This window comes from Spodoptera frugiperda, chromosome 11 (assembly GCF_023101765.2).
Source record: "Spodoptera frugiperda isolate SF20-4 chromosome 11, AGI-APGP_CSIRO_Sfru_2.0, whole genome shotgun sequence".
Classification (NCBI taxonomy): domain Eukaryota; kingdom Metazoa; phylum Arthropoda; class Insecta; order Lepidoptera; family Noctuidae; genus Spodoptera; species Spodoptera frugiperda.
Window position 1 is genome coordinate 5,318,156 of NC_064222.1, and position 15,500 is coordinate 5,333,655.

At 38.0% G+C, this 15,500-nt stretch overlaps 3 protein-coding genes across 8 annotated transcripts in view; 1 reads left to right on the forward strand and 2 right to left on the reverse strand.

Annotated features, from left to right (window-relative positions):
• LOC118275231 (ataxin-2-like protein) overlaps positions 1-2,455 on the reverse strand; it is a 43,099-nt gene extending 40,644 nt beyond the window's left edge. For 3 of the 5 annotated variants that reach the window (XM_050696680.1, XM_050696679.1, XM_050696678.1), the window contains exon 1: positions 1,874-2,454. In XM_050696680.1, the coding sequence (XP_050552637.1) occupies positions 1,874-1,914 (41 nt within the window). In that variant the 5' untranslated portion in view covers positions 1,915-2,454. Of the gene's footprint in view, positions 1-1,410; positions 1,803-1,873 lie in introns of those variants that run through there. The other 2 variants (XM_050696677.1, XM_050696681.1) reach the window with 2 other exon arrangements.
• Positions 2,456-2,876: 421 nt separating this feature from the next.
• Positions 2,877-6,516, forward strand: LOC118275230 (uncharacterized). Its single transcript, XM_035593133.2, has 2 exons — positions 2,877-3,391; positions 4,850-6,516. The coding sequence occupies exons 1-2, from the start codon at positions 2,983-2,985 to the stop codon at positions 5,485-5,487; spliced, it is 1,047 nt and encodes a 348-aa protein (XP_035449026.1). The 5' UTR covers positions 2,877-2,982; the 3' UTR covers positions 5,488-6,516.
• Positions 6,517-6,795: 279 nt separating this feature from the next.
• LOC118274637 (GPI transamidase component PIG-S) overlaps positions 6,796-15,500 on the reverse strand; it is a 57,459-nt gene continuing 48,754 nt past the window's right edge. For both annotated transcript variants that reach the window (XM_050696685.1, XM_050696686.1), the window contains exons 3-11: positions 14,489-14,628; positions 13,861-14,073; positions 12,145-12,342; positions 10,836-10,936; positions 10,230-10,407; positions 9,523-9,701; positions 8,557-8,698; positions 7,501-7,705; positions 6,796-6,982 (exon numbers count right to left, since the gene is read on the reverse strand). In XM_050696685.1, coding sequence (XP_050552642.1) covers positions 6,868-6,982; positions 7,501-7,705; positions 8,557-8,698; positions 9,523-9,701; positions 10,230-10,407; positions 10,836-10,936; positions 12,145-12,342; positions 13,861-14,073; positions 14,489-14,628 — 1,471 coding nt within the window. In that variant the 3' untranslated portion in view covers positions 6,796-6,867. The remainder of the gene's footprint in view (positions 6,983-7,500; positions 7,706-8,556; positions 8,699-9,522; positions 9,702-10,229; positions 10,408-10,835; positions 10,937-12,144; positions 12,343-13,860; positions 14,074-14,488; positions 14,629-15,500) is intronic.

Here is a 15,500-nt window from a genome sequence, read left to right on the forward strand (position 1 = left end):
AATTGATAAGTGTCTATGCCTCTGTGATACCTCTCACTGTAACTTTTAAAGTTTGGTACATTCTAGAATAAAATCTTAATTTATTTTATGTTACTGTTATTCTAATCATTCAATTTCTTGAGTTATATTCTGTTGTATGTAAAAAAATAGGTTAAAATTACATTATGGCTGTTTATGTTGTGTCAAATGTGTACATAATGATAAAAATGATGAATTTACTTGTTAGTTTGCTGTGGGGGAACTAAGTATATTAAAGAGAAAATATGCCGAATCAGCATTTGATTATCATAAAGTTGATAGTGAATGAATATTAGATTTTGCATAACATCGAAAAGTTTCATGTTTTTATCTAATATCATAGAAATATTTTATAACCATTACACATAAAGCAGGAACTATATTCATTATAAAATCAATAATCACATGATCAACACCAGGATGTATCCATTAAACAAAAAAAGTTCATCTTTAATGGAAAACCCATCTCATTTCAACTCATTTGTGTTGCAAATCATCATATTTTCTTAGAAAGTCAGCATTGCAATGCATAAAAATAGCTACCATAGATAGCAAATAGGACTGCATATCTACTACAGATAACTAATAGAGCTGAGTGAAAAAATATTGTTTTAACTTTTCATGGCTAGACAACAATGACTAGTAATATCTGAATTATAGATGTAAGATAAGAAAAAACATGATAATGGTCAATAGAATTAAACACAATTTTTTCCTAACTTTCTATTATTTAGTATCTGATGTGATAACACATAGAATTATGATCAGGAGAGACCATGCATTGTCGAGAAACACTTTAGTTAGCTTCTTGTCATGAAAAATTTTTTCGGAACATAATTAATCAAATACTGATAATTACTACTTAACAGTCAACACATGTTATCCAGAACACACCATAAACCACTGTCATTACCTCATCAAACTCATATTGACCGTGCAATTTAAGTTCATTGATAAAAGAAAACTATTGTGAATCATCCATTTAACTTCCCACACAAGGCAATTGAAAGGGATCGGTTATTGTGATGATTGTATGCAATGATCTAGTATTACTACTAACTTTTTAAAAACAATACTTATCACAATGAGGATCATGGACATATCAACTTTGCTAATCTTCTTCATACAACAAAAATGTATACTGCGAGTTGTCATAAAACTCACAACACTCAAACTCTCAACATTTTACATACAACTATTTACACCGTTCACACAAATAATAATCACCTCATGAAAATTTATCAGTCACAGTTACAATTCGTATGGTACACTAACTTCACACACAAATTAACAGCATTAAGAGAATTCTAATTAAGAACTTTGGACTTTTGCCAGTAATTATATCAACCATCGTACAAACCAGTGAAAGTGATTGAAAATAAAAGCATTTACCTTACTTCCTATTACAGAATGTTATAGAATGGCACTTCTAACACACGCTCCACACAAGATGTTGGATGTTTCAGAAAAATCCCGCATGAAAGTGATAGTTTGCAATATTGAGCTTAGATTGTAAATTGCAGATCATAATTAGTACGGTTTGCGACTAGCGTACTGGGATCGCCAACAGCTGATCAGACGGCTATATTAATCGTATCGAGTACGGAGCAAAAGTAGGCCAAACATCTAGACTAGAGCGCCGCGACGCGCCGCATCGCACGCGCCGATCTTACACCACACAACACCGCACAATCTCATTTTTGTTTACACTGTCAGAGTATCCATGCTTAACAACCTCCCAAAATCTGTCAACGTGACAACAAAATGTTTGCCACTAGCCTCTCGGCGGACACTAGCCCCAACAACAAAGACATGTCAGCTCAATGGTTAAAAGATGATGGTAAATGGTAGTTACCTCGGCGGCCCTTGGCGGTTTTTACGCTTGTTACTGTTCATTTCTCCTTCGCCTGACTGCCCCGGCGGGTAGGCACCTTCTCGTCTGCGCGTAGGGACCGGAATTTTGGCTAATTGTCACTTCTTTCTTTTACAACACAGTCCTTTCAACTTTCGCGGATGCACAAAAATGCAGTAGATTTAGGAATTAGCACTTAAAATGCGATGACAGGGATGCATCTATTCCACTAAAGTTGTTTGACATTTGCCAACAAATATAAATTAAAATATATTTGAGTACAAAATCGCAGTTCGATTTATTCTCGGGAACTAATCCCGGAAAATAAACGGGTTGGCAGATTTCTCGTGCCTGCAATCAGCGCAGGAATACAACATGGCGCTGTGACGTATTCATTAGGCGAATTGCAAATTGTATAAACGCACTTGTTTCAATTTGGATCACAACAAATAGTTCACTAAATACGTAAGAAAATTTTAGAATAAGTTTTTAAATTAATATCGTCACACAATAAATAGAAATAACTAATAGGGTCAGCGTTTGACCGACTTCCCACTTAGAACTTTCAATATGGCGTACAGGTATTTGACTTTTAGTGTTGCCAATTTATCAAAGTAAAAACAAATTGGTAAGAGGACCATACCATACGGCATTCCAAAGAAAATATTCGGTAAATATTAATTAAATATTTTAAAATTATTATAATAATCCAAATTAAGACACAGAAGATGTATATAAAATACATTATAATACGTTCACGATTGTAGATGAACACTCATTTTATATTTTATATTATTTTATAATTAGTAAGTTTATATTTTACTATTTTAAAAATACTTTACAAATATTTGACACATATATCGTATTATAATAATTAAAATATAAACATTTGTGTTAATGAGTAAATATTCAAGTATTTCAGATGAAAAGCGTTATCATTAGTCGAATTCTCAAAACGAGCTTGTATAATCGCTGCATCATCGACGACATTCATTGCGACAGTACTGCAACATTAAAAAACTAATCGAGCATTCCGCGCGCGCGCGAAATTTCATTCCTATCAATAAAACCGTCGAGTTTATTATTGATCGCCGCGAGACTAGGTCATCAAGATGAGTCTCAAAAACGGGGCAAAAATGTCTCAACGTGAAAAATTCGAGTTAATTAACTCCGAAGTGCGTTCTTTCTACGAATATTGTAAGGAAGCTGGTATGAGCGATGAAGAAATGGATTTAATCTGTCGTCCTCTCACAAATTCTGTGAGAAAAGCTACCATCAAACGTTGGACAAGGGTGGTTCTCGTTTTGATAATGGGAATAGCGATTGGATACACTGTTAGCCAGACGGATACCTTTAAATGGCATGCATCGGCCTTGGCCAGGATTGTTTTGATAAAATTGCTGCCTGTATGGGACTGGACACCGCTGTACCACAACAAGTGCATGATTGCGAGACCTGCGGAACCACCTAATGTCGAAGCAGGAGCATCAACAACCGATTGCATAGCCTGCGAGGCAGTCAGTAAGTATTCTCATCATTTATCGTATTAAATCGGTGTTATTTATCGGTGATTACGCTTGCGTGAATTTTCTTACGTTATTGAAAGTACCTTAAACCTAATGGTTTGGAAAAACTGCTAAAGGTTACTCGTCCGATACATTTTACAAGCGTAAATGCCTATACAAATACAAGTTTTGAGCATTCGCTTGGATTTAAAATATTTTTCTTTTCTTTTTCTCAGATGGCTAAGATGACGGCCAAATGATTTGAAAAATCTTGGATTTGCATACGTAGCAGCACTAGCAGTGTCTAATTCACCATTTAGCTTCCCATTGATTAATCAGCACAATGTTTCAATAAACAGTAGAAAGTGATAACTTTAAATGCTTTAATTATTTGTTAAATATGTGTATGAATGAATGATAGAAAGAAATCATCTTGTTTGGTAGTAGCGGTCTCAAGTTTGTTATTTTTCATAAATTCATACCATCTCAATTCAATGGTGTCACAGATACTTGCTTAACACTGAATTTAAAAGAAACTAAGAGCCTGTTACAAATTAGGTATCTGATTAAGTTCCTATAGGCAAGCTTAACTGACACTTAGGTATTTTGACACAATTCGTATGGAAGATTTGTCAAAATAACCTCTAGTTAGTCTAAAATCGACTATACTTATAATTTAAAACTGCAATCGACATTACTGCACGGCATTTTAACAATAACAGACTTGGGACTTGAGGCTCAAATCTAAATGTTACTTGATACGATTGTGAAGACTCATTTGTAATGCTCTTGTACACAAAAGTATTAATTTTCCATTTTCATCATAATTCACAAAAAATTAAGACCGATTAAATGTAATTTAATCGTTGTGCACAAGAGCAAGAGAGTAGACTGACGTGATTTTTATACCTATTTATTTTTACACGTAGATAGTAGCTTAGGTAGTAATGAATATCTTTCAATAAATATCAGTACTTCGATTATAAAATCGTTTTTTACTCATTCTTGTGTAGAGTCCAATAAACAAACAAAGAAAGAAATTATATTGTGCTATTCACCCCAAATGAATGCACTTGCACCTCTGTACCTGCATATTAGCAGCCCCAGTCTCTAAAGACTATTTTGTATAGGTACCATTAAAAATCAAGTTAATATCTAAGCAACTAATATTATGAAAAAACACTAACTAGTTAACATATGAAATGCTATTCATACATTGTTAAAATGAATTTTATATGTTCAACCTAACTTTTTATCAAACTGGTGCTATTTTCTGCAGCAATTTTATTCAAAATTAAATCAATTTTCATAAAATTTAAATAACTAAGAAGCCCCTTTACGTTCTTCAAGCATCTGTCCCCCATTCAATCGAGTTAATTCGATTTCAATGAACCGAAGTATTAGGGGCAACTTGACACTCTCCAGAAATAAGATGTGCCGATCGAAATATTCACCAATAATGTAATTTTTCCAGAAAACATTGCGCGCTTGTCTGACACGTCATACAACGAAGTATTCAACCACCATCTCCTACGTGGAGCGCCGGTTATCGTCGTGGATGCTCACTACGATTGGTCCTCTCGAGATGAACTCAACCTGACCGGCCTGATCAGCGACGATGACCGACTCCGCGACTCTGTTCCTTGTAGAATCCTAACCAACATACGAATCGGACGACAGCCTATGGATTTAGAAGAGATAGTTTCTAGAATAACAAACACGGATATACCGAGTTGGTTTGTCCATTTCCAAAACTGCGACATTCGAGCAGTTAAATCCTTCAGGGTCCTCGCACCTAGGCCATATTTCCTGTCCCCTCATATCCCTCCCTCCCACTTTAATTGGTTATTATTGTCAAAGAACTATGATACTCATAGATATAAGTATTTGGAGTTTGACATTGGATTGATAATCATGTCTCAGTTGAAAGGCAAGTCGTTCGTTCAGTTACGGCCGCGAGCTCCTTGCGAGGATGATTGCTACACTCTCAATTTTGAGCTGACAGAAGGAGAGACTCTTGTGTTGGCTAACTCCCTCTGGGAGTTTGAATATTTACCGGGCAAGGGTGAAAACGTTGCCATGATCACGGAAACTGATTGGAACGAATCCTAATGTACTTAGATAACTCGTGTTAATGTCCTCTAATGGTAGATAAATGAATGTCGGATGTGTACCAATTTTAATCGATGATTTTGTCAGAAAGTATGAATATATTACAAAATTCAATACGTAACTGCATGTTTGCATGTTTACAATCGATAAAATCGGTACATATCTAAAAATAAGTTAAGTACTTACCTATCTACATATTTAAAATATAAGGTGTTCAACAGTCTACGACTATGATATGATTATCTTTACAATGCAAGGAATAAAGGAAGTTGTGAAAATGAAACGAGTCAAGCTAAACATTAGTCTTATTTTGGCGAATATCGCACAATATTGAAATATTTAAGATGTATTAAATACCAACTTTGTAATATTTCAATGCTGATTTCAATGAGAATCGTATTTACTAGCTTTGGAAGTAAAGATCGAAGTTAAAATGTAAGGAGCAAGACAGTTTATAAAAGTGAAGAGGTTGAGTTATTGAAGAACATGTCCACATATCAGTCATTGTTAACATTTCATGATCACTTCAATAGTTTTTAAGTCAAAAATTGTACTGAAGAGGGGTTTATTAGGCTTTTGCGACTTCAGTGTAGATTAATAGGGTTTTTGTTCAATAATTTATGAGCAAAGTTTACCTATATTATTGATCTTGGACACATTAAACATAACAATAGACATTTTTATCACTTAAAAAGTATTTATTTTGACTATATTGATTTAAAAAAATTATTACATCTGTTTTTTGGTTTATTATGTTGGTAAAAACTTTTTGAAAGAATTTGTGATTTATTTACGTAAAAATATTTTTATTGAGTAAGTATTGAATATTTTACCGAGCTAATAAGCCCGTCATCAGTATCTACATAAGCGTAAAATAAGATTAAATTATAATTGAACAACACACAATGTATTTTCTGCACAATGATATCGTAATATAATTAGATAAGTACATAATAATTTCATCGGATTCCGACTCTGATTAAGTACCTCAAGTATTAATAATGATACATTATATATAATTGAAGCAAACATGGTTGTTTTATTTATACTATATAACTTTTACTTACGTTATGCAGAACTGCTAGAGTCCACTCCGGAACTGTGGACCTCTTTTACATAAAGAGGAGTTTTCCATCATATGCACGTTTGGCAGAGAGGTTGTATATCGCAGAGTAACAGGTTCCACTTTATCAGAGAGTGCTACTACCCAGTCTCCGATAAATGTAGCCATAAATAGTTTTTAAAGCATTATTTCCATTCCTCACACACATTCAAAACAAATACTAACAAATAAAATTTAAAACGCTGTTTAAAACAATAATACTTTATTCACAGTACATAAATTGTAATTAATTAAAACATAAATAAGTTTGTACTAGTTTATTCCGTCTTCTCCTTGTGGACGGGCTTGCCTCTGAACCAGAGTATTAGGTTCTTCAGGGATAAAATCACTGGGAACATTATTGGTAGGAACAGTGGAATGTAGATTGCGTACCTGGAACAAATAACGTTATAATTAGGTAAAGTAATGAAGTCTTTGACTACCAATAGAAAACTGTTGAAGGCAAATCCTCCGCTAACGTCGGTCGGCGGTGACTACCACGGCGTTCATATAAAAAAATATATATGGAACTTAAAATAACAAATGCATCCACAATATTTCTTTCTTCTATTAACTTCATAGCTGATCAGGCGTTTTGTATCACCTAAAATATAGGATTTAGTGTTGCTAGGTTTTTAATAGCTGATTACAGTCCTGAGCTATACCCCTGTCCCATTTTTAAACAACATTATTTTGTAAATAATTTATTATTTTCAGCCATGGTCGTCCCACAGCAGGGCAAAGGCCCCTACCCTCCTTCCATTCATTTCTTTGTAGAGCTTTCTGTGGCCAATCGTTTTCATAGGCATCGAGTAAAACCCGCCATCTACTTCTGGGCTCGCCGCGACGTCTATTGACGTTGAATGGGCTATATCAATAAAAGTTTAAATAAAGTCTCAAAAACGACTTACTTCTGATCATCAGGGAAGTACAATAGAGCTAGTAGACTAGGTTCCATGAACGCTGTCTCGGCGGCGAGGAAGGCGCTCTGCGACATGTTGTACGCCTGTAACAGGTCGCCGCGCAACATCAACTCGCTCGCGCGCTGGATGCTCTCCACTGCCGAGTTGATTGACGCGCCCACTTCATCGTTGATCACTATGTTTGATATTTCACCTGGAACAATATTATTTGGAAGTTATAAATTATTATTATTCATCTTCACGCCTGTTATTCCCAAAGGGGTATTGGGGTTATGGCACGTACTTCCGCTACACAATTTACACCCACTTTTCACAATTTCTGTTATAAGTAAGGTATAAGTTATGGGTATGTAAACTAGACGTGTATACATAATTTCCAGCTCAATCAGTTGAAGATATCTGTTTCAAAAGTTAGCAATATCCTTGGAGAAAGAAGAAGCAAAAGCAAGTAATTTTCGGGATTTGGTTATTGAAATGAATATCGTAATGAATACCCAGTACGATATTGGGCCTCCGGTAACCTCATTCATACTGGAAACAACGGAAAAACTACTCATCATCATCATCATCATCAGTCGAGAGACGTTCACTGCCGCTGGGCCAGGAAGGTGACCGAGTGGCGACCGCGGACCGGAAGACGTAACGTGGGCAGACCTCCCACTAGGTGGACCGACGGCATCGTCAGAGTCGCGGGGAAAAACATACACACACACAACGTCACGCCTTTTATCCCCGAAGGGGTAGGCAGAGGTGCACATTACGGCACGTAATGCCGCTATACAATGTACACCTACTTTTCACCATTTGTGTTATAAGTCCCATGTAATAGGGGGTGAGCCTATTGCCATATACTGGACACAATTCCAGACTCCGTGCTACTACCGAGAAATTTTCGAAAATTCGAAAAAAGCCCAGTAATACTTTGCCCGACCCGGGAATCGAACCCGAGACCCCTAGTTCGGCAGTCGCACTTGCCATCACTCGACCAACGAGGCAGTCTATATATAGTCGCGGGGAAAAACTACTCAAATAATTATAATGTACCGAGTAACTGCGCCAAAGACTGCAGGGTTCTCTCGGCCGAGGTGAGTTGTTCCAGCGTTCTGATGCGGAGCAGGTTGTCGATCTCCCACTGCCGGGGCGTTACGGAGCGGAGAGGCTCCAAGTGGGCGCCGTTCACGTGTACCTGCAAGATATAAGGGACACAATTATACTTTATTTTTAAGACTATTTTCAATTTAAAGGAAATACCAAAATTATTGAGATCGAAAACTAGCTTGGTGGAGGGACGAGTGGCTGGTAGTGGTTGGATGCGTGAAGATAGACCTCAGTGGCGTGCCATTAGAGAGGCCTATGTCCAGCTGCCTGCTGGCTGCGAGAACAGGTTGATGATGATGATGGAAGCAACCAAATTTTTCTAACAATGCATGTCAGTATTGAAAATTTTTTTTATACGAAAATACCTTATACAATTCGAAGCCTATTGCCTTAAAAATCAAGGTTACCATCGAGTAAGATGACCTACCTTATGAAACTTACCAGGACTTCTGGTGAATAAAACGCATGGTCTACCTTATGAAACTTACCAGGACTTCTGGTGAATAAAACGCATGGTCTACAAAATTGGGCTACTTTTACAGTCACAAATAAATTATTACAATTTCTGAATCCACAAAACGCCTAAATGTAACCACATTTCCATTGATTGATTTTGCATTGAAAGTCTGTTTTCGTATAAGTTCTACCTAATTTAGATAATATTTTAAGGAACAGATAGTAAAAGTTCCCTAAGAAAAGGAGGATCTTCCGACCGAAAAAGTGACCATGCCTGGCGGGCTTTCTGCCCTACTGTTATTCGTTGGGATTTTCTTTCCATGTTTATTCGTATGTAAACTTCATATGTGCGATGTAGGATTTTATGACGTCATCCGTTGATTTACTCTTCGATAGTCTATGTGGGACTTTTGTCATCTGTCACTTGTCATATTAAAATAAAAGACAAAATCTCACCGCATCAGTAATGCCCAGCAGTTTCCTAAGCTGTGAGATGAAGGTGCCCATGACGACCCTCACGTTGGGCCTCCACACGGGGCTGGCGTCCCTGCAGTCTGCCTCGCTCGGCCCGCCCAGTACCACGCCACCCCACTTCGGTGACATGAATGCTTGGACGTGGGATTCCACTTTCTTATCTGTGAGAAATGTAAAGAATAGGTATGAGCAATCAATGCTTACAATGGAATTCGTGACGTTATTACTTTGTAATGTGTTAATAATATGAATCAGTTTGGATCACAATTATAGGTTAAGCATTTATTTAGCAAAAGGAATCAGGTTAGCAGGAAAATAGCTTTGGACACCGTTCGAGAACAGGAACTTTGTGCTAATATAAAATCTGGAATCAACCCTAACTCTATTTATGATCCCAGAGCTGGGGACTACCGGATCCCGCTAGAACCAAGAATAGGGCCAGGGTGGTTTTTAGTCAGTAAAAGTCTGACACTCCCTCTTAACTCCGCCGAACACGCTCTCGTTTCGATCTCGTTAAACGTAAAGCAAATTCGCACTAAGGGTACTGAACATAGGATTCCTTATTCGCTGTCAGATATTGGCAGGTTGAAAACAACCTATATTTAGCCCCACCCTGCGACTTATCAAGTAGACCACTTAGGTTTATATTTACCAAAAAATAAGAGAACAATAATTAAAAATAAACTCACCACTACTATCATAAATAACGAGTGGCGCCCTCTCACAGGGAACAGCGTACAGCGCGAGGTTGATGGTGGGCAGCTCGGACACGTGCGTGGCGGTGCGTTCCTCCAGTTTAGTCAGTAAGAGGTGCAGCCTGTCCTGGCGCACGGCGTAATGGCGGCCCCAGTCACTCGTGTCTTTTATCTGGAATTGTTTATTGATGTGTGGATTCATTAGTGTTGTAGGCTGAATTATTTGGACCACATTATCAGTTTTCCTCCTCTCTAAAAAAGCTAATCAATAGTCTATTACTACTAATGTCACTGTCACTTTTCGAATTTTCAATTTTAGAATGTGAAAATGTGTCGTGGGGCTTTTTTGTGACGCTCGCCTAGCTCTCTTACCACTTTGGACAATTTTGGACTGAACTGACTTAGGTACGGAGTGGTTTTTGGTAAGAGTCTGACACTCCCTCTCGCCTCGCCCATGGAGAGAAGTCATATAATGATTTTACCCCCTTAAAAAGCCCCCTTACCACGCGATAAGGAGCTTCGATCCAATAAATAAAGTAGTCGATAAAATTAAATCAGTGGTATCTTATTTCTAAAAGCATAGGTAACAGATTACTATACCTCTTTGGCTTGGAAGTCGAAGTCCAGTAGATGTAGCCACTGTGACTTGAGCGTGAAGTTGTGCAGGACACTCAACTCATCCACGAACGATCCGATGTAGTCTGAAAACAACAGGTTATTGTGAGTAATTGTTAGACGAGATTAGCTTTCCACCAGAGATGTACTATAGTACGTTGCTGAGGATGCGTTTGGCTTCCTTCCACCAATCATATTCATGGGTACAGATAGCTTAGCACTGATGGAAACGGGTTCAACTAAGATTTGTTTTTTTTCTTTATATGGAAAGATGCATGCTATGTATATGGTAATTACACTATAACCGATTAATTGCAATGTGAAAGATACAATTTTTTTTCTTTACAAAACAAATATATAACTTAACTTATAATATATTTTTAAAGTTTAGTATACCCTATGCGCTGTAACAAGGTGCGGCTGACAGATTCAGTAACGTTTCGTATCACTCTTGAAAGTTGCTGCGATTTAAAAATGATGCATTAGTATTTTAACTGTATCACATTCGTATTATGTTATATCATTCGGAAGTGTAGTTAATTCAATTAAATCCAACCGGAATGTTCTAGTCTTTAAATAAAATCTAATGAAATCAAAAATAAAGTAAAGTGTTATGCGTATAACGTAAATCCATAGTCGTGTTTAGTGATGGGATGTACTGCTACGATGGATAGGTAGTAATGTTTTTTTAGAATATAAAATGAAAATCATGCGTCGTTCAATTATCACTCTTAAAAAACCTTTAATTATGTGGGTAAATCTACTGTAGACGCGGCTCTCGCTGCCCGAACCACAGTGACTTTATCTGAGCACAAATATATAGTAGACATTTCCGGCGCCTTTGATAATGCGTGGTGGTACTTAATCTGAAAGATCGTGGTTGCTTTAGTAACATATACAAACTAATATACACTTATATTCTTCACGGTTCTGTAAAACTGAAACTCTGAAACACCTCAGGGCTCGGTCATAAAATATTTATTTTGACAAGTATATACACGTAGTTACACTACACAACTAAATAACACACACATTTAATAAAAAAATTCAAGAGAATTAAATGTATGCTGCGAGTATCGATAGCGATCAAAAAAATATTTTTCTTAATGTCCATCCCTAAAGAGTAGTTGTGGGACGTCAGACTGGCTAGCTGTCTGGACGTCTTTAACACATTAGACGCCATGTTGGACAACGTTGTCTGACACTAGTGTAGGCTTAAGTAATTTATAAGACGGATTTAATAAAAAAAAATCCACTACCCTGTTATCTCCTATCTACCTATCTAAGCACGTACCTTCAACAGCATCACCAGCATTAAGGTCGACCTTCAGCGCATCAGGTCTAGGATGTACCACAGACAGCACGATATGGTACCCTGCCCCGGGCGGGAACCTGGTTTGCCGAGCCGCGTCAGCTGTCTCGGAGCGAGCACCTTCCACCACTGATGTTTGGTACACCACACGTTTCAAGGCTTCAGCTACTGTGTTTGATGCTGTAATTAGAAAAATAAGACGAGTAAGTAAAAAAAGGTACCTTTTAAAATGCTTTTTTTAAGGGGGGGGGGGGGAATATCATTCAATGACATCTCCCAACGAAACTATTAAAAGGCGTTTCCTACATTATTACCTAAGTAGGGTTCATTTTATCATCCAATGACTTCGGCGAGGCGAGAATGAATGCCAGACTCTTACTGACTAAAAACCACCCCGTTCCTACTCTTGCTTTTCGAGCCGGAGCCCGGTAAACCCGCTAGGTAGTCCGCAGCTCCGGATCACCTTTTAAAAGGTTGGTGACGCATCTGTAACTCCTCTAGAGTTGTAGGTATCCAAAGGAGCATAGGTGACATAAATCGCTTACGTACGTAATCAATCAGGTGATACATACAAAAATAGGATTAACTGTCGTACTCAGAGACATTAAATGATTACTTAAACTATTCCTCAGTAACGATTTTGTTCCGAAAACATTTGCTAAGGACTGGGTTAAGTACCTAACCATTAAATGACTTTGAGTGCGGCGGTAAGTTAATTAATATTATTGGTCCACTGTTATACTGGGAGCCCATTAGAAGCTAAATATAAAAGAGGTTTGTTATAAACATGCTTTCTAAGAAAGTTGAGGATCGCAGTTTAAAAGAGAGCTGCTGTGCGGTTTCGGTAAGTCAGTTCTCACGAGCGTTATGACTTTATGAGACTCTGCCCTCAATGTATCTAAGCACCTACCACAATTTCACACGCATGGAATTCGCCCAAAGGACATTGAAAGTACTGAAATACAACCACAGGCAATTCAAAGGGCACATGTTGTTTGTTTGGTGGGCCCAAATATTGACTGGCCCACGTAATGAGCGCTTCAGTACCGAATGTGGGTCATAAATCTTACTGAGCAAACTGAATGTTGCTATGTTGCTATGCTGCTCAGTAAGGGACGTTAGAAAACCTTCCGCTATATCGAAAGGGAGGTAGTTAATGTACGAGTACTTTTAGTAGTACGATCTACGATTGTTTATTCCGCTATGCATGGCAAAAATATGTTTATCATCAGCATATAAATGGCCGCTGCTAACCAAAGCCTCTTCTCGCACGTAGGACGTTTGAGCATTAATCACCATGCTTGCTCAATGTGGGTTGGCGATTTCAAAGTTCCCTATATTAGAAATTATAAGCCCAGGTTTCCTCACGATGTTTTCCGTCACCGTTTGTCAGTGGTGTCCAAAAAATATTTGAAAGTCACTATTACTTACTGGGACTTACAACACAAACGGTGAAAAGTGGGTGTATATTGTAAAGCAATGCCTTAAGTGCCGTAATGAGCACCTCTGCTTTTGGGGATAAAAGGCGTCACGTTGGATTGGCCACGTATAGGCTATTGATATGTGATGTGTATGTAGTTTTATAGCAGAAAGTAACCACAGTTTAACCAGTGCACGTTCTAATCACTCCCACTACAGATTTCTACACCGCACCGCCAACTCTTCAAAATCTAGTTTCAGTAGGACCAAAATACTAACCCTTAGCATCTCTAAAGAACATGACCCTGTCTCCCGCCAGCCAGGTGTCCTGGAAGAGTGGCTTCCTCTGCACCACGTAGAACGTGTTATGCTTCGTCAGGTCGTACACTGCCCCCACTTCTTCCACCGCCTCATGCTCATCTGCTACCGCGTCCAGGGTCGAGAGCAATTGCTTTGAGATTAGGGATTTGGTGATCTTGAGTTTGGTTACATCTGAAAAGCCAGGAACTGTATTCAGTTAAAGAATTATAGACAAAAAGTGAGTATAATTTCTTACACCTTTTAAGCTTGTAAACGTTTTAGCAAGCTTTATAACAATCTTCTAAGCTTTATATCGTGATTATTAGTGTCGGATTAAGGACGATACTTCCTAGTTTTGGGACACATTTTAGGCTTTTTTATCCAGAAAACCTTATAAGGCATCAGTCGCACTAAGGCTAACCGCCACGGCTATTTTGAACCGCGGAATAATCTTTAGTCTTTATACTTCTTGATCTTGTTGGTTAGTTCGTTTGAAGGAAGGCTTTCTTCCAGTAGTCGATGGCTACTGCCATCTGCACTTGGTACTACTAATAAATCATCAGTCGTTTATACAATGAGGGGTACAAAAAATAACCTAGCAACTCACCAGAATCTTCGAAAGCATTCAGAATTTTGCTAATAATCTCCGCGGCAGTGGCGTCATCATTCGCCAGCACTGTCAGTTCCGTGGTGATAGAGTGAGACAGAGTATCGAACGAGCTGATCTTGTCATATGGCAGTGATACCCTGGAAGAAAGGAAACGCTCTTGTTAACATTTGACTTAATTTAACACACGGGAGTGGCGGGCTATTAAGTAATGTGTCACGGTTTTAATTTTTGCACACATCCATTATTGTGTGATTCATAAATTGTTGGGCTGAGTTTGGTTGGGTGTGCAGTGAGAGCATTCATGATGTAAACCAAACAAGTTGGCGTTGGGGATCGCACGACTATCTCCGGTCACCATAATTGCGGGTCTGCGGACAGCGAGCAAGGGTAGCTCGCCGCCAGACCAGAATCAGTCCTATGCGTATGGCTCGTCGCGTTCTGCGCGGCTCAAAGTGCCATCAGACCCCCATAGATCCCTGATTCGGAGTCCGGCTCAAGACGCAGGAGTCTGACACTTCCTCTCGCCTCGCCTAAGGCGGGATAAGGCATTGAATAAAACCAAACAAGTTAAACAGCGTTGCTCCAGCTGTCGGAAGTTTAATATTCTGGTGAATAAACTGCGCCATTATATCGTACCGATTGTCAATTTCGTCATTGTCTCGTGCACAGTATTAAAGAGAGAAGATTTAACGTTGTTTTGTTAATGGAACAAAATGTGCTATGGTTGGTATCGACTTTGGATTATCTACTTCATTTAAAACGATACTAAGGACTTCATGAAGGCATTTGTAATACAATCTCCACTTAAAATGAGGCTGAAAGCCGCTTAGTTTTGTTTACAGAGTTTGTTCTATTGGTTTGGCTATTGTTTGAAAGACTGAAACCCATTTATTGCTTGTTTCTTTTCTTATAAACGTTTAATTTAAAACTGAAGTTTAATAAAAATAAAAGACAATTTTTGACGCTTTTCCACCAGAGATGTGCTATGTAAATATGCTACGAAGATGTA

Coding starts and splice junctions, on each gene's coding strand:
- LOC118275230 (XM_035593133.2), top strand. CDS start 2,983: ATGAGTCTCAAAAACGGGGCAAAAATGTCTCAACGTGAAAAATTCGAG. Junction 3,392..4,849: donor CATAGCCTGCGAGGCAGTCA/GTAAGTATTCTC, acceptor TAATTTTTCCAG/AAAACATTGCGCGCTTGTCT.